The sequence below is a fragment of the Rhinolophus sinicus genome, chromosome 14 (assembly GCF_057876585.1).
Source record: "Rhinolophus sinicus isolate RSI-liver-muscle chromosome 14, RSI-T2T, whole genome shotgun sequence".
NCBI lineage: Eukaryota > Metazoa > Chordata > Mammalia > Chiroptera > Rhinolophidae > Rhinolophus > Rhinolophus sinicus.
The window spans coordinates 6562652-6587743 of NC_142514.1; the positions used below are offsets into that span (position 1 = coordinate 6562652).

Here is a 25092-nt window from a genome sequence, read left to right on the forward strand (position 1 = left end):
TGAAGCTTTAAAAATGTCTTTAATTTGTATAAAGTGCAAAGAAAAAGAATACTGAGAAATACATTAAAGAATATAAAGTAGCCAGAGCCTAGAAAGAAGCTAACATACATGCATATGGGGAAATCTATATTTTTGAGCATCCAGAGAGATGTAAACACTTAGGAGAGAAACTTGATTTTCCTCATAACTTATTTTGTGTTTCTCCAAAAACTGAAGAGTAAATAGTAATTTACAGTCACCACCCTCCAGGTTGCAGCAAAGAGGTCACACACAGGGAGGGCCTCTAGCTGCCACTTCCAATTGCTTCCCTGGTGAAACAACACAGGAGGTTAAGTTACTTCAGGAGACTCTCAACAGGGCTCCCATTGTTCCTAGCTCAAAACTCAGCGACACAATGGGCCCCATTCATTCGGACAGCTTACAGGCTGGAGAATGGTCCCTTAGTGACAACTTTTTGTTGGTACATGGAATTTTTATAAACATGGGCTTGCACAAATATGTGTTAATTATTTTTAAAGAACAGCACAGAGTAAAAAAAAACAAAATTCAATGGACACTAAACCGAGAGTCTGGACACCCAAGCCTTATCCCCAACACTGTCTCTGATGTGACTTTAAGCAAGTCACTTGCTCTTTCTGACCCTCAGTTTCCTTGTCTGTAAAATGGAAATGATTTCTAAGATTACTTAGAACTCTAAAATTTTATGAACACATATGAGGTCTATTAATGTTGCTACACTATTCACTCCAATAAGTGGGCATAAATTATGAGCAGAAAAGAACCATGACTTCACATCTTTTCATTTACTATCAGCACTTGAAAACAAGGAGCCTTAATAAAAAGTCAGAGAAACTTTTTTGATCTCTCTCTTACACAGACAAACAGTTACTGAATCAGGTTCAGTGAGTCCCTCCATCCCAACAAGGCCAGGATCACTCAAGCAGATAGACCATCACACAAAGCACAATGATGAATGGCATAAAGAGAAGCCACAAGTATGTTTTTCATTAATAACCTTTTCTTAGGTGATTAGTGCACTTCAAGAATCTCTCAATTTCTTTGCAATGACTCAAAATTCCCAGCAGAAAGACGCCATTTACAAGAATCTGATCACTGTCCCAAGCTTCCACACCATGTCATTTCTTTGTTTTTTCAACCTCAAAACTTGCCAAAGCAAGAACTTTGTCTCCAGAGCCTAAGGAGAAAGACACATAGTAAAAGAAAAGGTCATTTCAAACGCATTTGCAGTTCCAGGTAAAGAGGGGAAAACCTATCATATAGATATTGAAATAGAAAATAAAATCAGCTTCTATTACCAGCGTATTACCCCAAACTTTCCCAATGCCATCCCCATTTCCTTCCTTCTGCACAAACAACTCAGCTACATAGGCTCATTTATTGGTTACAAATGTTTACTCTAGTTGTATGAAATAAAATACATAAAAATTTAGTGTATGTTCATATTCACATTTAGCTGACAAATATTTTTAAAACACTAGGATATATGACTTTTTAAAATTAAAAAGTACTGGAAAACAAACCCAAGAACAGGATTTATAAAGAATACAGTTCCGATTTTACCTCTAAACTCAAGAAAAGGCCATCCTGTTATCTCACCACGCTACCCGTCAATCGGGAGCAGTAACTCATAGCCAACTTTCAGAAATATGAGGATACTCACCAAGGTCTGTGGAGACTTTCTCAAACTGGCTAAGGATAGCACCTGCGTTTGCTGACAGGAAGGCCTCATCATCTGCAGTCAGCTAAACAAAACAAAGTCCAGTGGAGTAGGTTCAAATCATGACAAGTAGTTCCAGGAACCACTGTCAGGAATGTCTCAGGGCCACAAACCAAGAAGTTCTGTACCAAATACTTCACACTTTTTTAATACTATATTATATTATATTATATATGGGTACCTTCTCTCCAAGTTTCCTGAGAGCTGTTAGTATCTCCACTTTCTGTTGCGTGTACAGGTCTCTTTCCAGCTTTCCTACCATGAGATCTCTATCCATCTACAATGGATGAACACAAAGCACATGGTATTTAAGTTAAAAACTCTGCATATAAAATCCAGCTTCTTAGATTTACTTCTTTAAAATAAGATCCTCTAGCTGATGATTATAAAGAACTGCAGAAACAATTCAAGGCAAACCTGACAGAAAAGCTGTTACACAGTTCTAATAAATCTTAAAGCTATCATAACCACTGCCTGAGTTATAAACTCTACCGAGGAATTAGTAGATAAATAGAGAGGAGCCATCCTCTAAGAACTCATTTCATTACATTGAAGTGTGGTCTATAGGCTTGAATGAGATAACTGGTATCAGATCTCCTGGAACTTTGGTTAAATACGTACTACCTTTAACAGCAGAAGCACTGATTGTATACACTAGGCATTGGTACTATTCTATGTGTTTTACATATGTTACATATTACACATAATATGTGCTCTACTTACTTCATTTACTCCTCGTCACAACGATAAGAGGTAGAACTATCATTGTCACCTTTTTGCAGGTAGGGAAACTGAGGCACAAAGAGGTTGAATAACATAACTTCCCCAAGATCACGTATCTACCTCCATATGGAGCAGGGATACAAATTCAGCCAGTCTGACCCAAGTCCATGCTCTTAACCACTATGCTATTGAATTACCAGGGGTTGCAAAGAACTACAAATGCCTTAATTACATTCAAGTCTATATACAGACTTCCTGAAGTATCAGGTTTATAAAAATGTTGAAATTCTTAGATGAGAAAAGCCACACATGCATAAAGCAATGCTGCTAAATGAATTCTAGATGGGATTTCAACTCAGGGATTCGAAAATAAATGGTAAAAACCTTAAAGCTGGAGCCCCAGTAGAAGCAGTCAGTAGCAATTTAAACTGTTTAAATTTCTACATTTGTTATCAACAATAATTGCTCAAAGGGCTAATTTTGACCAATTTTTAATGAACAGATTATTTTTTTTAGAGCAGTTTTAGATTCACAGTAAATTCAGCAAAAGGTGTAAGAGATTTCCCACTCCTTACGCCTTGCCCCCACTCACGCATGGCCTCGCCATTATAAACATGCCCCACCAGATGGTACATTTGTTACAGCTGGTGAACCGAAACTGACACATCATTATCACCCAAAGTCCATAGTTTACATCAGGGTTTACTCTTGGTGTTGGACATTCTCAGCTGACCAATTTTTAAACTTCAGAATAACATAATGAGCAAATTCTTGGGCTGAGAAAAAAAATACACACAGCAACTGGATCAATTTAAAGAAACTTTACCTCTGCTAACCTTGTCCGCAGCTGACCTGGCTGTTTCTTTGCAAACAATCTGATGACCTCGGGGGTTTTAAAGGCCTGGCTGATAGCTGCCTGGATAGCCTAGAAATAGAAGAAGGTGAAAACTAACCGAAATATTCCAATGAATCAGATATTGCAATAGCTGATTGATGGATCTTCAATTACTGATAGGTCTCTATTCATCATGGTTACAATTCTAGTTTCCATTTGCTATTTCTGTGCATGTCACTGGACTCAAACATATAACTAAATAAAGATCTGGAAGCATATGCTGTTTCATCCACAAGTAGACACTCATCTAGTAGTTAAATGCAAAAAAAGTGTACATTTTCTAGCTTAAGCTTACCAAAAATAAATAAATAAATACAAATAACCTGTCACCAATGTAAGTAAATTATGCTTACCAGCTGCATTCCACTTAGTTCATCTACCAAAGTCATATTTCCAGACATTATTTTCTTCAGTGAATCATTAAATTCACTTAGTTGCTCCAGAGTCTCCTTTTTGGTTTCTTCATATTCATCTGTATCAAGTTCCTCTCTGAAGTACAGTGAACATAATGTAGAAAAATATAGCGTTCCAAGTGAAAAAAACAAGCTTAGTATTTGTACGCTAAGACTTCTGATACACTTATTTACAAAAAATATCTTGGATGTGTTCAGATGGTAGCAATACAGGCATTTTTCTGCATTGTGGTTACTCTGATACTTCAACATTTTTATTTCACCAAAATGGGGCACACTTAACAGACTACATAATAACTTCCTTCTAAGCAGTCTGTGAATCAATGGTATAACCTTGGGCAGGATGCTTAACGTAGCCAAGCCTCAGTTTCATGTATAAACTGTAGATGATAGTACCTATCCTATAGGGTTGCTATGAGCATTACATGAAATGTGGAAAGTGCTTGGCATATAATAGATACTTGATGAATAGCTGTTATTATTATATCATTCATTAAAGGTAGGTAAAATTTTGTGCACCTTGAAATACAACAGCAATGCAGTACTTGTCATCTGAGTTAGAGGCTATTTTTATTCACCCATCAAACAGGCCATTTATTAAAAATTTACTACAAATGACTACAGTTACCATTTATCGAGCACTTACTCTGGGCCAAGCATTGCGTTGACCCCTTCATTTGTAATATGTACCAAGGTTGTTTAAAAAAAAAAAAGGCAATGAACAGTGTTGGTCCTTTGAGCAGGAAAGGCTGAAAACACACCAGAAGTTCTAGCAGTACCTTCTCAGCTTGATACAAGGCAGGGTTATTTTAAATACTGAAGACAAGGTAGGTGTTATAATTTCCACTTCACATGTGAGGGGGTTAATTATTTCGCCCAAGTTCACACTCACTTAGTAGTTAAATCCCAGCCTTTCTGACTCCAAAGCCTGCACTGAGTTTATTTCTCCGACAAAGCACTGTGAAGAATGCTACAGTGGAAACCAGAATCACACAGGGGCCTGCACCCATGGAGTTTATAATCTAGCTGCAGAAAAAAAGCCATTTTACAGCCTAGCAGCATACAATTGTAGTATTACCTGCATTCCTCCAGATCTTGTAATTGCTGCATTAGTCTATCCAACTGTTCTTCTAAATTCTGCTTTAATTTGCTTGTCTCTGTCTTTCCTCTGGAAGCCATTTTAATCTCTAAGTAGAACAACAAACTCACATAACAGTATATATTTGGTTATTTGAAATGATTCAACATACCAGTAAAATTTAAAATAGGCTATACTCTTTCTGAGCTACAGGTGTGGGAAAGATAGTTGTGCAAAGAAAATCTCAATTTACATGTAAAAGTTTAAACTCATATAGTAATAACCCTCCACAAAAATGCCTGGCAGTCTTCTTAATTGACTTGAAAAATTAATTAGAAGTCTTCACTATTGGTCTACCTTACTTTAAACAAATTTGGTACACGAAAATACAGATTCATAAAGAAACAGATCAGGTGTGACTTTGCTTTACACAGATTTGTTATAACATTCTTTTTCATTCTTAGTAAGTATGCTCCAGGACTCTTGCTAGTCTTATGTGCATTGAACTAATGCCTCGTGGGCATGAACAACTTTTGATACGAATTTCTTCTTTGGAAATGTGCTCATTTTTCTACTGCATTATCTCCCCCTTACTGATTTATATAACATGGAAATGACGACTTTGTAATTATGCTGTAAATACTATCTCGTCTCCTGACTTTAAGTTCTATTTATGGTGTTTTTTGTCATGATAAATTATTATTTTTATTAGCCAATTCTATTTGTCATCTCCTTTAAGTATTCTTCGTTTTGTGCCCCATTAAGGCAGGCCTGAACCATCTCAAGACTTAAAATACTATTTTGTATTTGAAAACTTTAAGCCACTGCAACTATTTTTTGTTGACGCTGTGAAGTAGGGGACTTTTCTTTCAAATTGCTAGTCAATTGCCCCAACACTATTTACTAGTCAGTAATTATTTATGCCACCTTTAACGTATTCAATACAAACAGACTGAAGTCTGTTTCATTGATAATATTTTGGTCCTAAGGCTTTACCTCACTATTTTAATTGTTATAGCTTTAGAGCTGGTATATACTGATAACTGATAAGAAGTTGTTTTTATTACTGTGGGTCCCCCCCCCCCCAATAATTCTTGGTTATTCTTATGCATTTTTCTCCTCTAGATGAATTTAAGCATCAGTCTGTCAAGTTTCCTTTAAAATGCAATTGAAATTTTGACAGGGATTACATTAAAATTAGAGACTAATACGGAAAAAAATCTGTATCCTTGAAATTAAATCTTCCTATCAAGCAATAATATCTCTCCATTTATGAGTTTTCTTTTATGGTTTTTAAAAGGAAAAGTATTCTGTTTTTCACAAAGGCCTTGAACACTGGCTATTCTTAGCTATTTTTATTTTTATATTGGGGATAGTGTTTTTGTTATTACAATTTCTGATTACTGCTGGTGTAGAGAAAAACTGACTTTGGTTATTGATATTATATGTATTTACCTTAACATAGCATTTAAAACAAATGTTTTTCCACTTAATATTAGACTTACATTTCCTTTCAGGAAACACATTTTGATTAATTTTTATAAGTGGAAAAACCATTCATCAAAATCTAAATCCTAGGGTAACTTATTAAAGCATTTAAAATTTTCCTACACATTATCATTACCAGATGATTTGATATGAAAATGTCAATGAATAGGATTTCTTACATTCTGGTCAAAATAGAATACAATCAATGAAAATCTATTCTTCTTACCGTATCTTTTAAAATTGGCTTTAATCGTCTATAATCCTTAATGATATGTAAACATAAGCGAATTACATTATTGCCAAAGGTGTAACTTACTATAGCTATATTTCAGGTATAATAGGTTCATGTATAATAGTTTAGTCAGAAATGTAATTTATGATAGTTATGTTTCTTGTATAATTTCTCCTGGAAATACATATTTAAATTTCATTTTAAATCTGTTGAATTTTCCAGTAAAAGTTAAAGCAAACCCAAGATAAAACTGAAAGTGTCTTTTCAGGATTAATCCCTAAAGTCTAACTGCTGAACTACTTGCTGTTCCAAAACCTGCCATGCACTTCTCATTTTTCTCTACCTATCAAGCCCAAGTCACTCATTCTGCAGAGTCTATCTCAAGTTTCACCTTCTCCATGATTCCCTTGGTTCACCATCATCACTAGATTGTAAATTGAGAGAAGGGCTTTCTCCTTCTTTCTATACACAGTACCAGCAGCTAGCACAATGCTGGGCACAGAAAGTATTGGATAAATAATTGGTAAATGCATAATGAAAACTGATTGCTTCTTCCACTGCATTGCACATCTTAATCTTTATTTAGCATTTATTTCTGCATTGAATTATACGTGAGTTCATTACAGCACGTTGTTTGTCTTCCTCTCTAGACTGTAAACACTGTGAAAGCAGGAAATGAATCGGATTACCCTCAGCTCCCTCAGCACTTAACACTGAATAGATATTCCATCATTGGATGAAGTATATAAAGGCACAACATATTTTATGGAGGTAAAGCTTTCCTAAATAAAATTTCAGGGATGATGGAGGCACTTGAAAAGCCTTCACCTGATGCTACACTGAGATTCATCCCTGAAAGATTAACTCGCTGGCACCACCTAGTATTCAATAAAGGTGGTGCATCTTTTACCGAAACAGCACACATGGTTCTTAAAAACTGTAACCTGCAGTGCAAGGTGCTCATTCATGCTCACCTGTCTCTTAGTAGTACTCTGAACTCTGCACAGTGTTGACCAGTCTCAAATTGCATAAACCCCCAATTCTTGAAATCCCAAGTGTCATAAACTTTGCCAAGTGAGGAAAGCGAAACTGTTCATCAGAACTACAGGAACCTCAAAGTTCAAACCACCTGGGCGTGGAGTTGGCTGGAAAAAGAAAACCCATTAACAAGCAGTTGTATTGACTATATATAATCTTGGCTTAAAGCGGTCCGGATAACTTCCACTCGAGCAGCGTACAATTGAAACACACCCCTTTCTTTCTAGGAAGACATCCAGAGGGCAGGCGGGGAAGGAGGGAGAGAAACCCGTTTTCTTTTTCGACTGCGCCTCTGGCAGCCTTTCTGACATTTTTCTTACGAGGGCGGAAGTGTAACTGAGGGAAACCCCGCAGCTGTACACGCCGCGAGGGAAGTTATCAGCATCCAGAAGCACAGAAAAGACAAGGGCGGAGAGCACACCGTTCCCCGTCTGGAAGTGAGCAGCGTTTGGACCTCAACCATCAGGAAGCCGTCACGGAGCAGCTCCGGCCACCGCCCCAAACCCCATCTCCACGGGAGAAATTTGAAGCTCCCGCACTAGGGTCTTGAAGCGGCCGGGCTCGACTAGGCCCCGGGTGCCACCAAAGGTCGCCGTGAACCCGCCGCCCCCCAAACTTTTCCTGGTCCTCCCGGACCAGGACCTAGACAACTTCCTCAGAATCTCGGGGTTCCCTCTCAGCCTCTGTCCACCAGTCCCCAGAGTTCGGAGCCAGGGGCCCCGCCTACCTGAGGGTCCAGAGCTGGCGGACGCAATAATGTGGTGCATTTCCGCCTAACAGGCACTTCCGGCCTCCGGGAGCCAATGAGGGTGAGGCTGCGGGTGTTCCCCTCGCTGGCTTTCCGGCTGCGTATAGTCTTCCCATCCAGTTGACCCTGAGGACGCGGTAAGTCTCCCTACCCCGACTCCCCGAGTCTCTAGGGGAGTCAGTCTAGCACCGCTTTTGGTCGCAAGCATAGGGGAGGCCGAGATGATGGGTCTTTGAAAGTCAAATACAGCGGCCCCCGAGTCAAGGTCATATTCGAGTTTGGGGCGAGAAGTCTTGCCCCTTTATTCTTTTCGATGTCTTCGCGGACCCCCCTCGGTAATTTTGCCTCCGGGCTTCGGAAGAGGTGACTTTAGTTTAAAAAAAAATGTTTCCCCTCTAGAACAGGCTTCTTGAGCTTGGCAGAGCTGGTGGGAGGCGGAAGAGGAAGTCCTGCATTCTGAACTTTTTCCTCCGAAATTACTCTTTCCAAATCTATAAAATACTAAACCCAGCTGCTTGGAAGCGGTTTGACACGCACACCCTTTGAGAAGGAGACTACTAGCCGTCGGGCAGCGCTTTTTAAAAAGTTACTCTGAAATTGGGTGGCAACCATTTTCTGGTGTTCCCAGCCCCTTTTCTTGAAGAGTCAGTAGTCCACAAGACGACGTTAGGGTTTATAACAAAATTGTTCGAAGTGTTTTCTTTAAAACTATTTTTCAAGGGCCCAGAACAAACTTCGAACTAAGATTACTGTAGAACTCTGCCAGAATGAATTATTTCTGTCAGTTCTGTATAATTGTAAAATTACTTATTTATGACCACAAATTGTTTTTCAGAGTCACAATTTGGATGTGAAGCCACTGTTCTAGCCCCATGTAGAAAAGACTGTTGACATACAGGTTGGAATAGTTCCAGGAGCCTACACTGCGAAACACTTCAGAGTCACAGGATGCCCTTTGTAAAAGTAAGTGACGGTTATGTTAATGTGATTATCTCTAATTTTGATATGTGAATATGTGTGGAAGTGTCACCATTTTTAGTAACATGGAACTCTCAGTGACAGATAGTTGGGGTCAGTGCCAAACAAAACAAAACTGGGAAATACACTTTCTTCTTTCACATTTGAAGAACTTGATGAATAAACATTTGCTCACTGTGCACTTCCCTTAATTTTGATGATGATAATACAGTGTTCTATTCAGGCATTTGTTGGTTTTAGTGTGGGCAGCCTTGAAGCTGTGGAGGAAAGGCCTCACCGTACATGCATTATATATCCCTGCTCTTCTTCCTCAGTGGCTTAATGTGAACTGACAGTCCTGTGCTGAGGGTGTTGTTGTTTTTTGAAACTTTTACTTATTTAAGTGTGTTTTTCCAGGACCCATCAGCTCCAAGTCAAGTAGTTGTTTCAATCCAGTTGTGGAGGGCGCAGCTCACAGTGGCCCATGTGGGGATCAAACCGGCAACCTTGTCGTTAAGAGCACCGCGCTCTAACCAACTGAGCTAATGGCTGCCCCGCTGAGGGTATTTTTATATACTTGTGGGTTCTCGTTTAGAGTTAATGGATAATGAACAAGTATCCTTAGTGCGTAAGTAAGAGAAATTGGTTTGAGTTCCAGTTCTCAAGCAAATAGAGACTCCAAACCTTGGGGTGGGGAAGGGAGAAAAGAGGGAAAGGAGAAAAGAGAAGAATTTGGAAAAAAGAATGATGTGTAAGGTAGGTAGTCCCGGGAGAGAGCATTGGGGAAAATAACCTCGGAGCTGGGCATCATAACTGAGAAACCAGATACAGGAATACTTTGGAAATACCATAGAGATGAACCTTGAGTGGCGGACAAGAAGTACCATGAGCTACAAGGTCTCTGAACAGGTGGATCCCTTGTAAATGTCTACGAGAAGATAGCATTGTAAGTCTTGAGTGATGGCTAAGCAGGAACTTTTAGAGTCAAGGTTGTTCCACGAGCTGTGAGAGCTTGAACAAGTTAATCAACCTCTTTCAGCTTCAGTTTCCTCATCTATTAAAAAAAGGGATAATAGTAGTACCTACTTCATTGGAGTGTTGTAAGGATTACATGAGTGTTGAGCACATCGCTTGGCAGAATTCAGTGAATATTACTGTTATCGTCATCATTATAGTTAAATAGGCATAATTGGATATATGTGTACATATTTATAGGGAACAGGCCCATCCAAAGAGAATGAGTGAATATACGTATTGCCATTCAGTTAGAAACACATGAAATAAAACGAGGATTCCATAAGTGGGAACTCGGAAGCTTTCTGCCCCTCTGCTGTCAATTTCCCAACCCTAGGCAACCGCTGATGAGCTTTCTGTCATTATAGATTGAATTATCTGTTCTAGAATTTCTTACAACTGGAATGGTACAGTGTGTACTTTTCTGTATTTTGCTCCTTTCACTCAAAATAATGTCTGAGATTCGTTCATGTTATTTGTATCAGTAGTTTGTTCCTTTTTATTGCTCAGTGATATTCCAGACATGGCTATTTGAACTTTGCTTATTCATTCATTCATCTCCTGATTAACATTTGAGTTGTTTCCAGTTTCTGGCTACTATGTATAAAGTCAAACCATGCAATTCTTTATGTGGACATATGTTTTCATATCCCCATTATTTTTAAGTTATCCTCTTAATTTGTACCTAGAATCCTTTCTTCATGGCTTCCTTAAGGACTTTCCTCCATCAATTATTCACATTCTTGCAGCTTCTGCAGCTTCCTAATGGTGCTTTCCTCTCAACCTACCAACATTCTAATTGTTCTTCAAAAAAAAATCAAATCAAATAAATAACCTTCACTTACCTATGATATCCCATTGAAGCCCGTGTTCAGTATCTCTGGGGTTTACTGTCATGTTCTAGTCTATTGTTTGCCTACTAGATCTCTCTACTTAAATATCCTGTGTGTACCTTAAATTCAACACGTGTAAAACAGTAGTCTGTCTCTTTATGCCTTGCCTCCCACCTCCCAACCTGTGCTTCCCGGTGCTGGCTTTGTTGGCGCACCATTTACCCAGTCACTCAAGTCCGAAATGTCCTCCCCGCTCCTCCTCCTCCCCTCCGCCATTCAGTCACTTGATCCCTGGGCATCATTCCTCCTGTTATTACCCTTTATTATCTCTCACCTGGACTGATAGAATGCTCCAGAGTAGTGCTCTGCAAACTTGAAGGTGCATGCAGATCACCTGGGGATCTTAAGATGCGGATTTTGATTTGGTGGGTGTAGGGTAAGGCCTGCGATTCTGCATTTCTAACCAGCTCCCACATGATGCGCCTACTACTGGTCTATTCTGTCTTCTCTCTCTCTCTCTCTCTCTCTCTCTCTCAGTAATGTCTGGTCCATTCTGTCTTCACTCTCTGTAACGTCCTTTCTATTCTGTCTTCACTCTCTCTCGCTAATGTCATCCAGTCTCATGACTTTACATACCATGTGTATCAGATGACCCCAAATCTAGTAAATCTCTAGTCTGGACCTCTTCTTTGACATTGGCTCTGTTCTTCATTTGTCTAGTTGATATCACCTTTTGGATTTCTAATAGACATCCCAGATTTAACTTCTTTATGAACAACTACTGATCTTCTTCCCTAAACCTACTTCATGGCCGTCTTTCTCTTCTCAATTAAAGGTAGCTATTGGTTGCTTAGGCCAAAAAATCTGGAGTCATCCTTAACTCCTCTTTCCCTCACAGCCGATGTCCTATCCATCAGTAAGTCACATTGGCTCTACCTTTATCCTATATCTGGGATCTAATGATTTCTCGCTACTTCCACTACCATCCTGGCCCAAGTCAGCAACAACTCTCGCCTGGATTATTGGAGTAGCTTCCTACCTGGTCTCTTTGTTTCCGACCCTATTTCCTCCTACATTCTGTCTTCAATTTCATCAGCCAGATAAATCCTTTAAAATATGTCAGATCATGTCACTCCTCTGCTCAAAACCCTGCAGTGGCTCCCTATTACTTGTCTGACTCTGTATGTTACTACTCCTTCCTTCTGTCAACTCTGCCGCAGCCATCCTGGTCTCTGCTCCTGGAACGTGACAGGCGCGCTCTGTCTCAGGGATTTTGCATTGTCATCCTTGCTTCGAACATTCTTCGGATACCTGCATGACTCGTTCCCTTGCTTCCTTTAATTCTTTGCTCAAATTTTACTCCGGCCTTTCCTGACCACCGCCTCTAGAATTCCAACAGTCCTTATTCTCTTGCCCTGCTTTGTTTTTCTCGTAGCCCCATTATTTAATATACCACATATGTATGCATTTATTTTGATTATTGTCAGTTTCCCATCACTAGACTGTAAGTTCCACGGGCATAGGGAATTTTGACAGTTTTGTTGACTGCTTTATTCCCAGCACGTACAGCATGGTAATTGCTCAGGAAATATTTGCTGAGCCATGATGAATGAATGAGAATTCATTCTAAAGTGTACTGGTTCATCGCTCCTCGTACATCCCCACTCCCTATAAGATAAAATCCAAACTTTCTATATCTTATCTGAGGGTGGGGAGACCCTAAAAACTATCTTTCAGTCATTCCATGTTAACTTTTTTAAAAAAATTCTAATAAAGTAGAAAAAGTCTTTGTGGAATTTTTTGACCTTTCCCCCAATATGAAATGTTTTCACTATCACATGTGTCTAATTAGCAATTCCATCATTACATATCTTTATTTTTAATGTAAGTAGACAATATATAGTGAAGACTAATATTTAATATTGGCTGTATTGTATACAGCCAAGCTTTCAGATTAAGGTGAGCATTTAGAAATTCAATATTCAATTAAGTTAATAATTAGAAGTTTTTCACTTCTAGGGTTTAGCAACTGTGGAAAAAGTAATGTGAAGACTAATTTTAAATTTCAGCTTTTAAAAATTTTAGATACAAAGCAGTGGATGTCAACCATCAAGTATTATTTTCTTACTGTAAATTTAATGAGTTTAATGTTTGACATTTTCAGTTTCTCAAACTTTCCTTGACGTTCTCTCAGAAAGCTGCTCATGTGTACATGTACCCAACATTTTGCTTATAACTTAAGGGATGTTATAACCCTAAAGCCCAGGCCCCAGATTAAAAACCCCTAAAACAAAGCATTCTCTACCAATAATTGCTCATCAGAAGTTCCTTCCTCTCTGAGTAAACAAGGGTCATAACAGAGATTTTTGTTAGTCTATGAGGAAGCATTGCTGATTGTGGCTATCTAAATTATGAGGGACCTAAAAAAGAGCACAGTTTTAGGATTTTATAATTTTAGAAATTTATAATTTTCACACAAAAAAAGCACTCTATCTGAAAGAGCATAATTTATATATTGTAAGGTGTCAGTAGCATAAAATAAATGTTTCTTAGTGAAATTAATTCTGGTGAAACCAGATTTGGTTTTGGGGAAAATGATAAAACCATAAAAGAAAATGAAAATTCAGTTTTATAGGTTAGGGATAAAAGTGCTGGTTCAAATTATGCTTTCAAGTTAAGCTTATCAGTTAAACGTTTTCATTTGCTGAAGATATGTTAAGAATGTTGCATAATTTCAAGATACAGCCTTGGTCTTAGAAGCAGCCTCTTGCATTTAGAAACTATTTAAGATTTCCAAATAGTGAGAAATGGTTCGATTCTGGATATATTTTTGAAGGTGGAGCCATTGGGAATTCCTGATGGGGTGTGGCACAAAAAGAGAGGCAGTAAGGATGATTTGAGGTGCTTGGCCTCAGCCCCTGGAAGGATGCGGTGCCATCAGCTGAGATGGCCAAGTAGATTAGGTTTGGGTGGGTGGGGGGCAAGATAGAGCGTTCAGGAAAAAAGTAACTTTGGATAAAAATGCTATCTTGAGATCAGTTGACATTTATCTAACATGTTAATATTTGGTTAGTGAGGTCTAGAGATAGTAAAAGGCTATATTTTTAAATCATTCCTGTTAATCATAGTAATAGAACTATTTCAGGGGATTTCATTGTTAATGGACGAGTTACTAGGGTTTCTAATTTCTGAGTTGTAGCACTGTGTCTGGGATGTGGAAGGTGCTGGCAAGTGCCGCTGTGGTAGATGGGTAGTATGTTTGGTAGGTTACTTCCCCTCCAGCAGGCAGCACCTGCGCAACGAAACAGGTGGAAACAGTCATTTCCACTGTGAATGTCTGTGCCTGTCATCGATGTGTTGGGAGACGTTTATATTGAATTTGTTCCTCCCGCCAATGGAGACTTCTTTTCCTCCAAAAATGGAGTTGTCTCCTTCATAGAGACGTTGAGAGCATCTATGAGTAAGGTCCTACTTAAGATACTTTAGAATCTGTGAAAACGCAGACAAAGTAAGAAGACAAAATATCATGTGGGTCAGTTGGCTATTTGCTAGATAACAACTGTCACGATGCAAAAGATTGTCGGCACGCACATGGAGGAGATTGTGACAACTTCTGGTCTACAATTTCCCACTGCCCTTTTAAAGAAGCAATAAATTGACCGTGTTCGGATATACAGTCTGAATCACTGTTCTTTTGAAACGGAAACCTTTGTTCATTACTAAGATTTATATTTTCCGTCTTCCTTTTCAGTAGTTATTTCTATAGCACCCATGCAGCGGATGCTACTGACTTCATTGAAAGAAAAAAGGCGTTTCAGAACGTCAAAGTAATGATTTTGAAAGTAGTCACTTTAATAGGAGATCTTTATTTGGCTGGAATTGGGTTGTGATGTCAGTCCTTTGATTTTGGTGGAACCATTTCTTTTTATCCATTGTCTGTGCTCGTTAACTTAGAGACGGCGTTCTTCCAAATGACTGGTTTGGGTGTGTGCGCGTCCTGTTACAGCTGTGTTCAGGTGACCACTTCATCTAGGAATAGCAAGGTAGGAGGTGGTCAGGTGCTTGCTGGCTGTGCCAGGTGGCAGTGGTGCTGGGACAGGCTGGGACACAGGAGACCAGCAGGGCTCACGTGCCAGCTTCAGACTGTTGGTTTAGCGTCTGGCCTTGGACAGGTCACACTGGCCAGCCAAATCAGCCCCAGGCCTGAGAAAAGCGCTGTAGGATGAAGAATGGGGTCTAATTAAATGGAGTGGAAAAAACGCGGGAAGGATGGCTTTTTATATTCCATTCTAACCCTCTCCGCTTGTTCTCTTGCTTTTTCTGCTCACTCGTTACTTGTTCTAAGAAGGGCCTGGGCTTCCCCCTTGCAATGTAACAGTCCTAGCTGAGCGGTCACTTACCGACTGGTAAGCCTTTGACTAAGACGGGTTACGCGGGGAGTTTGGGGTTTACCTGTAGAAACCAAGCTGCCCACTGCCAGCACCACAGACAAGTAGTAAAGTTCAGGAGTCGCGTCTTCCTACATTTGGGAGGGAAAAGCCCTGTGAGGTGTACTTGGCTTTGAATCGGGACACGTATTTAAAATGCTTTTACCGCAAGGATTTATACAAAGGCACCGACTTAGCACGAGATGGGAGGCTTGTTGCTTATTCTGCCAGACCCAGTGCAGCAGTTCCGCGGTTGACTAATATCCTCACTTCTTTTTAATTCTCGCACAGTGGAAGTCACCCGCAAAAAGAAAACTCTCATGGAATTTTTTTAACTTTTCCTGGTGAAATGTTTTAACTGTGACGTGTCTAATTAGGAATTCTGTCTACACATCTCTAGTTTTAGTGTAAGTAGAAAATAAATATCAAAGACTAGTGGTGTATTGTATACAGCCAAGCTTTCTGAGGAAGGTGAGCCTTTAGAAATTCAGTGTTTAAAAACCTACACAGTCAGTTGCCAAAACTGTCAACACTACGGTACAGACTCCTTGACCGAAGGATCCCACGCCAAATACAGAAAACATCCTCTTGAGAGCTTGTGGGACCGGGTCCATCTGAGGAAGCAGCACAGTAAAACCTGAAAGGACGGCAGGACAGCAGCAGGTTACTCCCTGTGTTTCATCATCTCAAAAACACATTCTCGACTGCAAACCTAAATATAAATAGAACGTGTCTCCTCACTTTCCAATGATGACACAAAAATGCCCCAAACCTAGCCAGCTGATGTTTTCCTTTGATGGGTCGTGTTCTTCTGATTGGCGATGTTGGTGATAATTACTGAGGAGTTCTTGGAATAACGTCTCCATTTTCTCATTTAAACCTTCCAGCAACACTGTGAGGCAGGTATTTTTTGTCTCCATTTTATAAATGAGGAGAGAGAAGCTCAGACAGGCTGAGTAACTCCTGTTGTGTGGAGCGGATGTTTGAACTGGCCTCCCCCCCGGCACTGCAGCCAGTGCTCTTCACCAGTAATAGGCCGCCTTTGGTGGAGTCATGATTTTGTGCGAGACTCTTTCTAGAACAGTGACCAAGGCACACAGTAATTAGATTTTCATTTTCAAGCACCTCCACATTTCAGAGCCTACCTCCTCTGTATCCCTTTTTGGACTTCCAGTTGTCAGGGGTCCCTGTTTTTCTACCTACGCTATGTCCTGCTCAGTAACTATTGAATGAGTGATTATATCTGCTACTTTTAGATTATAACTATAAAGGATTTTATAACCCCAACACAAAATATATGTATTTAACTTACTTTGGTTTCATATTCAAATTGTAGAACTAAAGGGTAACTAAGGAAGTTATAAAAATTTCCTTCACCTGATTTTTAAATGTGACGTCAGTTTCAGTCTGTGAGCTCCTGAAAACAGGAAGCCCTGTTCTGACCTGTGTTTGTTCTAGCAGTGTCTGGCACGTAGTAGACAGACACTTAAAAAGTGCTTGACAGAAAGACTGCACACTTACCAATTGTGAAGAAAGTAAAGATGATATTACCAACCAAGTTGGTAAGGAGAGGTTGACTGCAGTATCGAGAAGATCTGGGCCTAAAAATCAATACACTGGCTCATACATTAATTAATTACTTATTAGAAGAAATGCACACGCTACGCATAATACCAGAAGGCACTGCAACCCTTGCATTCTAATCCTAGTTCTGGTACTGCGTGTATTTGGCTCCAGGCAACTCACTTCCCTTAAGAACCTTGGTTCCTTTACCATGACTATAAATTAATACTGTCTATAGAGAGACGTTCGCAAGTTTGAATTAGACTAATTACAACGAGCGTCGCAGTTTCCATTCCTTCTCTGTCACTTAAGTGGATTCTCAGTTCTCAGGTTCTTTTTAGAACATCAGTGTTCTGAGAAGTGCAATTTCTTATTTTGACTGGATCAAATTGCATTTGCTTCATTTGCCCTAGGAGGGAGTTATTACCTGACTGGCTTTTTCTGCTAGACTAATTTCCAACATAGCATCTGAAATAACCTGTCAAGTCATAATCTGGTTGGGTGAGCCTTTGCCCTCAGACATCAGCTAATGCTGCGTTGTTGGGACTGGCCTCTAGGGGACACTGAAATTGAAGCATTGGTGCCTCATATCGCTTTTAATGGCTTCTTACACTAAAAGAAACAAGTATTGATTAAAAGTTAAACTCGATCTGCCCCAATCCAGCTATTCTCGCTGTATCGAGATTTTTGACTTCTCAAAGAGGTGAAGCAGGTGCCTGCCATTGATAATAGGGGCAAACACAATGGGGCAGGCTGCGGTTAGACACGGAACAGGAAGCAGGGAGCACAGAGAACACTCGAACCATCTCCGCAGGGAAGACGCAGGCATGCCGAGCTGCCAGGTGAGGGCTGGGCTGGTGAGAGCACTTACCTGAGCAGAACATAGAACTGGAGAGCCAGGATGGTGATCCCAAACAAGAACGCTGTCACTTGGCTGCATGGGACACAGTGAGTTACATTTTACATGACTGCTTAGTGATAAAATGGCTTCACGAAACCAAATTTAGGTTCTCTTTCTGGATAATGTTACATCAAACCACAGAGAACTTTTAAACATAGCAAAGATGAATTGAGGTCCTATTAGGGCAAAATTATGTTTAACAACACTTCAGTAAGGATATTAATAAGAGCTACCATTTAATGAGCTCCTACTATGTCGCAGGCACTGTTTGATACTGGTCTCTAAGGCATATTTAGAACCTTGGTTCTTTTATCATGACTGTATATTAATGCCATAAGGCCATCCATAAGTAATAGTATGAGTTACGAATCTATAATTAGTAGACAAATGTGTCAAACATTTTATACGCCTTTTTCTCAGTTAATAGGCACAAATCCTATGAGGTAGGGACTGTGGTTCCCTATTTTATAAATGAGGAAACAGACTCCAATTGAGTGTCTTGTCCAAGGACAAACACCTAGGAGTAAATGTAGAACTAGAATCTGAACCAGGTCTGAGAGTCTGAACACACCCTTAGGCTGTGCTAGCCCTGGGCTAGCATCTGGGTGGAGATCCAGACGGTTCTCACTGAGTGTAACAAATAAACTGAGGGGTAAACTACCCAACCAAGTGAAGTCCGCTGTCACTGCTCAAACGCTTTTGAGATTACATGTATATAGTTTTCATGCATATAAGAAAATCTTCCTCATTAGCTAACAGTTCTATATCTTCGCCATAAACTCTGTTAGTCACCTTGATTATTTTATTCATTGGGTTTAGCACTGAGTGACTTTTGGGTGTTTAGAGAAATCAAATTGACCCTCCAAAAACAAAGATTTATCTGCAGTGAAGGTAGTCAAAAAAATAGGCAATTTCGAAATACCCCCTAGACTATTTAAAGCATTGGCAGGTTGTAAGAACTAGAGTATAGTTACCTGCTTAAAGTTATTGTTTGGAAAGGAATAGCGTCTTTTTAGAGGTATAAATTCCACAGATTGTCAAGTCAATCACATTATTTAAGTCGGCCAAGATAGCATCCTGAAATGTGATGACAACAGCCAAACAATTACTATTCTTTTTGAAAAAGCGAATGTTTTAAAGACTCGCTTAATGTTTCATTCATGTTTACACATCAATGTTTTCAAAACCTAAGAGGGTCAGTGATTTTAAATTGAAAGTAAATATCAATTAAACTTCAAGATCGCCTCAGGAAGAAATGAACTTTTGTCACGGTGGGCTGGGGAGGGACACTTACAGCCTGAGCTGATGGGATCGCGGCAGCCAGCAGTGCAAGTGGTAGGCTGTGTGGGCCAGACAGAAGTGGATCATGGCGGCCCTGGTGCCTGAGCGCCCGCAGCAAGGGGAGTCCTGTGAGAGCTTCCAACCCTCTCCAGCCATTCGTCACCTGCCTGTCCCCGTCCCTGCATGCATATCCTGCAGGGATGCAGTACTTGCTTGTGGACAGAGACAGATCCTTGTTTTTTTTAAAGCCACCCTGGGCTATGGTAGGCGTGCACTGAAACTTAATTCTTCTGTGGTTTTGAGGGTCGAAAGTCTAGTCTGAGCTCGGGTTGGTTGTGTTCACAGTGAATTAATAGAACTGAGCTAGATATTTGAGACAGGTCATGAATGTGACAAGGGAGAAAGCTTTCTTTAGGCTGAGAGATCAGCTTCCCCCAGCCCCTTCCCCAACCCTTCCCCTGGGGAGGACCTGGAAACCTGAGCTCATCCCCAAGGTCAGGGAGGGGCTCCGAGCTCTTTGTTCCATCCTTCCCTGTACAGCAAGCGGGTCCCTTGGGAATCACTACCTCCTGTTATCTCAGCCTCTCTGTCCTTCCAGCTCACAACTCAGTCTCCCTTGGGGAATGGTACCTGCAGCTTGAGTAGGGTGGGGATGGAACTGACACTTGGCTCCGGTGGACCCCAGCCCATCACCCTAGTCCTTGTGACCATGCTCAGTAGCTGGCGGGATACCCTAATTTCCCGGTGTGCCCAGAGTACTGTGGGGCTGTTGCAGTCACTCCCACCCCATAGTTCTACAGGTGCTTTGGGAATTTGGGGGGTAGGGATGGGATGGGTGAAGAAGCCCTAAGTGAACCCTGGGAAGATCCTCGGGATCATAATTGAAAGGTAGGACATCTACATCATTCTTACCGATGAACTCATTTTTTTAATGCCACGTGGAGCATTTCTGACCCTTCTCCTTTAGTTCCTGGCAACAGTTGGCAGTATCCCTGTGATCCCTCCCACTGTGCTTTGTTTGGAGGCCTCAAATATTTACCGAATAAATGTTTCTTATTTCCATTGCCACTTAAACGGAGGCAGTCTGATTTTAGAGCACAGTTTCTTAACTATTATGCCATTCATGCAGGAGATTGGATGATACGTTTCTGTGGAACCTCCCGAATCCAGGGTAACACCTACCATACTGGCAGCCAGCGTACTGTACAATGAAGCCCACTGTGCAAAGCCCTGCCTACCCACTCAGAACTTCCAATCAGCTCCTTTTAAAAAGATTTTTATTAAACTATAGCTGACATACAATATTATATTAGTTTCAGGTGTACACCATAGTTATTCAACATTTATATACCTAAAGAAGTGATCACCATGATAAGTCCAGCAACCATCTGATACCGTCCCAGCTATCACAATATTATTGACTGTATTCCCCATGTTGTACGTTGTATCCCCATGACTTACTTGTTTTACACCTGGATATTTGTACCTCTTATTCCCCTTCCTCTTCCCCTTTTAAATTTGTCAATTACAGTTGCCATTCAGTATTAGTTTATATTAATTTCAGGGGTACAGCATAGTGGTTAGACATTTATATAATTTACAAAGTGATCCCCCTATTACCTGGCACTATACACAGCTATTACCATATTATTGGCTATATTCACTATCCTTTATTTTACATCTCTGTGACTGTTTTACATCTCTGTGATTTCTAAATCTATATACATGAATACGTTTAATAAAAGTTTTAGGTCTGATGCCTTACATTACTTCATTAGGTTTATGGAAAGTCAGATGGAATAATTTATATGAAAAAGGTTTATAAATTGTAAACTATTATTCAGTGGAAAGTGATAATATGATCCTATCCTGTTGATGTAGAGGCAGAATACTGTTTTGAAGGGTAGGTTGCTGGGGAGTTACATTTGGTAGCTGTTACTGTCGTTGTATCAGGTAACTGTTGTCACAAGAGTACAGTCACGTAGCTTCAGCGGTCATCTTTGCTCAGGAGTCGAGGGTCAGCTGTGGGTGTGCTGATCTGAGCAGGCTCAGCTCATCTCTCCTGGGCTTGCCCTTGTGTCTGAGCAAGCAGTGCCTTGGCTGGTTGAGGGTACCCTCAGCCACATAGCTCGTGGTTGGCTGGCTGTCGGGAGCACCGGCTCTCCTCCACGTGTTCTGTCACCCTCCAGCTGGCTCGCCTGGGCCTGCTTTTATCCAAAGGAAAGCGGAAATGTACAAAGCCTCAAAGGCCTTGGCTCACGACTGGCAGTCACACCTGCCACATTCTTTGGGCCAGGAAAGTCACAAAGAGTGGGAAGAAGATTGCCCTCCTGAGGGTCAGCGCTGCTAATGCACATTGAAAAGGACAGTAGTGAAATGGGGCCAGTTTTGCAATTCATGGAGCATAACCATGGAAGGCAAATAGTTTGTTTTTTTGTCTGTATTTCAAATAACACAGAAGGATATTGAAAGATCTATAGCTGAACTCATTTTCTTTTTCTTTTCGTAGACAACAAGGGAGGTGTCAGATCAACAACCTCAAATTGTTAACATGGAAAATTCAGAGAAGACAGACGTGGTCCTCCTTGCTTGTGGTTCCTTTAATCCTGTTACCAACATGCACCTCAGGTTGTTTGAGCTGGCCAAGGACTATCTGAACGGAACCGGTAGGAACAGTAACCGGAAGCAAGGATGGAGTTCAGAACACACTGTCCCCAAATAAGGGCACCTTGGCATATTGGATATTTTAAGCTGAAGGAGTTGCAGGAAATGGCAGAATCAGGAGGTCACTCTACCCTCCTCCCTACCCTTCTCCCCTGAAGCAGGTCATAAAACTCGTAAGTGAGAGGTGCCCCCCTATATCCGGAGGAAAGAAGCACCCTAATATCTGAAGACAAAGAGTGCCAAGAAGAACCTGAACCAATGGGTCTTGCTAAGTTCCCCCTAATTTACTACACTGACCGTAGGGCCTTTGCCCCATCGTGTTTCTCCACTACTGTCCACTCTTCACCAAACCTAGCGCTACAATACTCAGGTTTTACTGTCTCCTGGGGTCTTTATGTCCTTATAAAAGGCTCCTGTGTTCTATAAACCTTACATTAAAATAAATGTGTACGCTTTTCTCCTATTAACCTGTCTTAGTTTAATTTTCACACCCAGTCAGGGACTCCAAGAAGGTCGAAGAAAACTTTTTCCTTCCTATATTCACAAGACTTATTTTGTCTTGTTACGTAAATGATCATGCTGTACGCTGATAGACAGACAGATGGGTGCTCAAACTCACTGATAATCTTAATAATCAGGGAACTAAAACTAAAAATGAGATATATTTTGTCTATCACATGGACAAAAAGTTTTAAACTTAATAGTGTTCAGTACCAGAGGTTGGGCAGAAATGAGCTCTTATTTATACCATAGATGGACAATACAAATTGATTAAGGCTTTGTACAAGGCAGTTCGGCAACATTAATCAATTTACACTATGTAGGGGGATGGGGGGGTTCAGTGTTTAATGGGGACAGAGTTTCCATTGGGGAAGATGAAAAAGTCCTGGAGATGGATGGTGGTGATGGCTGCACAACAAAGTGTGTGTACTTAATGCCACTAAACTGTACTCTTCAAATGATCAATTTTATATTATGTCTTATTTACCACAACGATGAATGAATGAACCTGAATCCCTGTTTTCAAAAAAGGGGGATCTTTGATTATAAAATCATACTGATGATGATATTTCCTGTGAATAAAATCTAGTTTGTTACACCTCATGTCAACTCTAACTCTTTATCTAGGAAAATACAGAGTCATCAAAGGCATAATCTCTCCTGTCGGTGATGCATATAAGAAGAAAGGACTCATCTCTGCCCATCACCGAGTTATCATGGCAGAACTTGCCACCAAGAACTCCGAATGGGTGGAAGTGGACACCTGGGAAAGCCTTCAGAAGGACTGGGTAGAGACGGCAGAGGTGCTGAGGTATTTACGGTGAAATCAGCGTTGTCCGCTCTCTGGAAAGGGGTTGGGGGCTTCCCTGGCTCTTTGCCGTGTTTCAGTGCTGCCTGTATCTGTGAACGTACAGATTCACAAAACTGTCCTAGGGCTGGAAAGGCTTAGGCTGCGCCATCCTTGTGTAAGGTTATGACACGGTTGTGGAGCCCAGCAACGGGGGCCGGGGCTCCTTAGCCTTTACGTCGTTCCTTGTGTTGTGAGGTGTTCGCATGCTTGTTACCATGGGTATCTCTGATAGAGAATATACATAGAGAGGTCTGCCCGGGCTGTCTGGCCCAGGTGAGAAAGGCAAATTTGTGTGATGATGTCATTGTCATCCATCTTTGACATAAAAGAGGGGCAGGCAGTTTAAGGGAGAGAGGCTCTAAAGCTTGATGAGGGACCGACCTATTTTTGTGTGCTGCTTCCATGGTAACGTTTGGGCGTTGTCACAAATCTCTCGTGTTCATGCCTTTGAGAGAGGTCCAAGGGTTCAGAAACCGGAGTGAGTAACATCGAGTTTTGACTTAATATCGTCTTGAGTATAAAATAAAAGGGCTTTGGGTGGCTGGTTAGCTCAGTTGGTTAGAGTGTGGTGCTCATAACACCAAGGTTGCCGGTTCGATCCCTGCATGGGCCACTGTGAGCTGCGCCTTCCTTAAAAAGTAAATAAATAAATAAATGGGCTTTCTGATATCCATTCTTAAGAGTTCTGAACCTTCCAATTCTGACCCTATCAGTTAGGGTTCAAATAGGAAACAGAAACCACTGTGAGTGTTTTAGGTGGAAAGGGACTCAGGTCTTATGCAAATGTGTTAAAAGGGCTGGAGGGATGGGAGCCCGGGCTTATTCAAGGTCATGCCTCCTCAGCGGCAGTCGGAGTCCAGGATTGTTCCTGCCTCCGCTACCATCACTGCTGCCATTGAGCTGTTCCAATCCCCTGAAGTTGGTGACTGGGCAATGGAATGTAGTGTGGCCACCATGCTCATGCTGTCCAGTTACGTGTCAGGCCTCACAGCTGCAGAAAGATGGCCTCTGCCTCCCTTCTTCCTTCCAAATCTCTCACTAGTGAATCTCATCAGCTGAATCTCACTTGCATCCAGGACCTGTTCCGAGGACCTCTGGGGAATGTGTTTAGGGTTAAATTGGACAGTGCGCCAGCAGACGATGTCTAGCACAGAGACTTATCAAGAGGCCTTAAATTTTCAGGCTTGACAGGAAGGAGAGTCTCCTATGAGACACCAGACTCCTACGTCCTCACCTTACCCAACCCTCTCTGGCTTCATAGTCATCTACTGTCCATTTCATTTTCAACTCAGCAGTGCAAGAGGGAAGGGATTTAGAGACACGAAGGACCCAGAGTCGGCTCCCACGAGGGTAGCGCATGTTACCTGATTGACTTGGCAGTTACAAAGCAGTGGGCATCCTGCTACCAGCCCAGAATAAAGCCATACCAGCTCCTATGTGTGGTGCCTCCCTTTAGGCCTCAGGCTCGCCCCTCTAGGACCTCATCCCTGGCATTGTGGATCTGCAGGACTAGCTCTAGCCACGCTCTTCAGTGGTCAAGAGTGTGGGCTCTAGAACCAGACTGCCGAGGTGCAAATCCTGGTGGTTTCTGTTCTTTTTTTAAAGATTTTGTTGGGGAAGAGGAACAGGACTTTATTGGGGAACAGTGTGTTTTTTCCCAGGACCCATCATGCCCCAAGTCAAGTTGTTGTCCTTTCAATCTTAGTTGCAGAGGGTGTAGCTCAGCTCCAAGTCTAGTTGTTGTTTTC

At 41.1% G+C, this 25092-nt stretch overlaps 3 protein-coding genes and 1 non-coding gene across 9 annotated transcripts in view; 2 read left to right on the forward strand and 2 right to left on the reverse strand.

Annotated features, from left to right (window-relative positions):
• On the reverse strand, positions 1–8365 carry LZIC (leucine zipper and CTNNBIP1 domain containing). Of its 4 annotated transcripts, none has more exons than XM_019746731.3 (8): positions 8333–8365; positions 7542–7712; positions 4848–4956; positions 3710–3845; positions 3288–3386; positions 1920–2015; positions 1682–1763; positions 1–1195 (listed from the first exon to the last, which is right to left on the reverse strand). In XM_019746731.3, the coding sequence occupies exons 3-8, from the start codon at positions 4946–4948 to the stop codon at positions 1137–1139; spliced, it is 573 nt and encodes a 190-aa protein (XP_019602290.3). In that variant the 5' UTR covers positions 4949–4956; positions 7542–7712; positions 8333–8365; the 3' UTR covers positions 1–1136. The 4 variants fall into 4 exon arrangements, with proteins under 4 accessions (XP_019602290.3, XP_088646230.1, XP_088646228.1 ...); XM_088790104.1 differs by lacking the exon at positions 8333–8365 and adding an exon at positions 7806–8323; XM_088790102.1 differs by lacking the exon at positions 8333–8365 and having other exon boundaries at positions 4848–4973; positions 7542–7680.
• The window catches only part of NMNAT1 (nicotinamide nucleotide adenylyltransferase 1), a 20005-nt gene continuing 3225 nt past the window's right edge, over positions 8313–25092 (forward strand). The window contains exons 1-4 of one of the 3 annotated variants that reach the window (XM_019746730.3): positions 8313–8490; positions 9189–9316; positions 21839–21995; positions 23122–23305. In XM_019746730.3, the coding sequence (XP_019602289.3) occupies positions 9302–9316; positions 21839–21995; positions 23122–23305 (356 nt within the window). In that variant the 5' untranslated portion in view covers positions 8313–8490; positions 9189–9301. Of the gene's footprint in view, positions 8717–9188; positions 9317–21838; positions 21996–23121; positions 23306–25092 lie in introns of all 3 variants that reach the window. The other 2 variants (XM_074334080.2, XM_074334081.2) reach the window with 2 other exon arrangements.
• LOC148755314 (uncharacterized) lies at positions 15004–19704 on the reverse strand. Its single transcript, XM_088790106.1, has 6 exons — positions 19343–19704; positions 18019–18081; positions 17106–17185; positions 16091–16221; positions 15610–15676; positions 15004–15372 (listed from the first exon to the last, which is right to left on the reverse strand). Exons 1-6 carry the CDS (start codon positions 19483–19485, stop codon positions 15296–15298), a joined length of 561 nt encoding a protein of 186 aa, XP_088646232.1. The 5' UTR covers positions 19486–19704; the 3' UTR covers positions 15004–15295.
• On the forward strand, positions 23884–23957 carry TRNAM-CAU (transfer RNA methionine (anticodon CAU)). The gene has a single exon. It is a non-coding gene; the product is annotated as a tRNA-Met (tRNA).

Bases quoted from the DNA above. Each gene is read 5' to 3' on its own strand.
- LZIC (XM_088790102.1), bottom strand. From the start codon at position 7,597: ATGCAATTTGAGACTGGTCAACACTGTGCAGAGTTCAGAGTACTACTA. The intron at 3,387-3,709 runs GTAAGCATAATT...TTCTATTTCTAG, and splicing joins AACTAAGTGGAATGCAGCTG to GCTATCCAGGCAGCTATCAG. The intron at 2,016-3,287 runs GTAAAGTTTCTT...CATCCATTGTAG, and splicing joins TGCGGACAAGGTTAGCAGAG to ATGGATAGAGATCTCATGGT.
- LOC148755314 (XM_088790106.1), bottom strand. From the start codon at position 19,485: ATGGCTGGAGAGGGTTGGAAGCTCTCACAGGACTCCCCTTGCTGCGGG. The intron at 18,082-19,342 runs GTAAGTGTCCCT...TGTCCCATGCAG, and splicing joins CGATCCCATCAGCTCAGGCT to CCAAGTGACAGCGTTCTTGT. The intron at 15,677-16,090 runs GTAGGTTTTTAA...TCCCAAATGTAG, and splicing joins CAGTTTTGGCAACTGACTGT to GAAGACGCGACTCCTGAACT.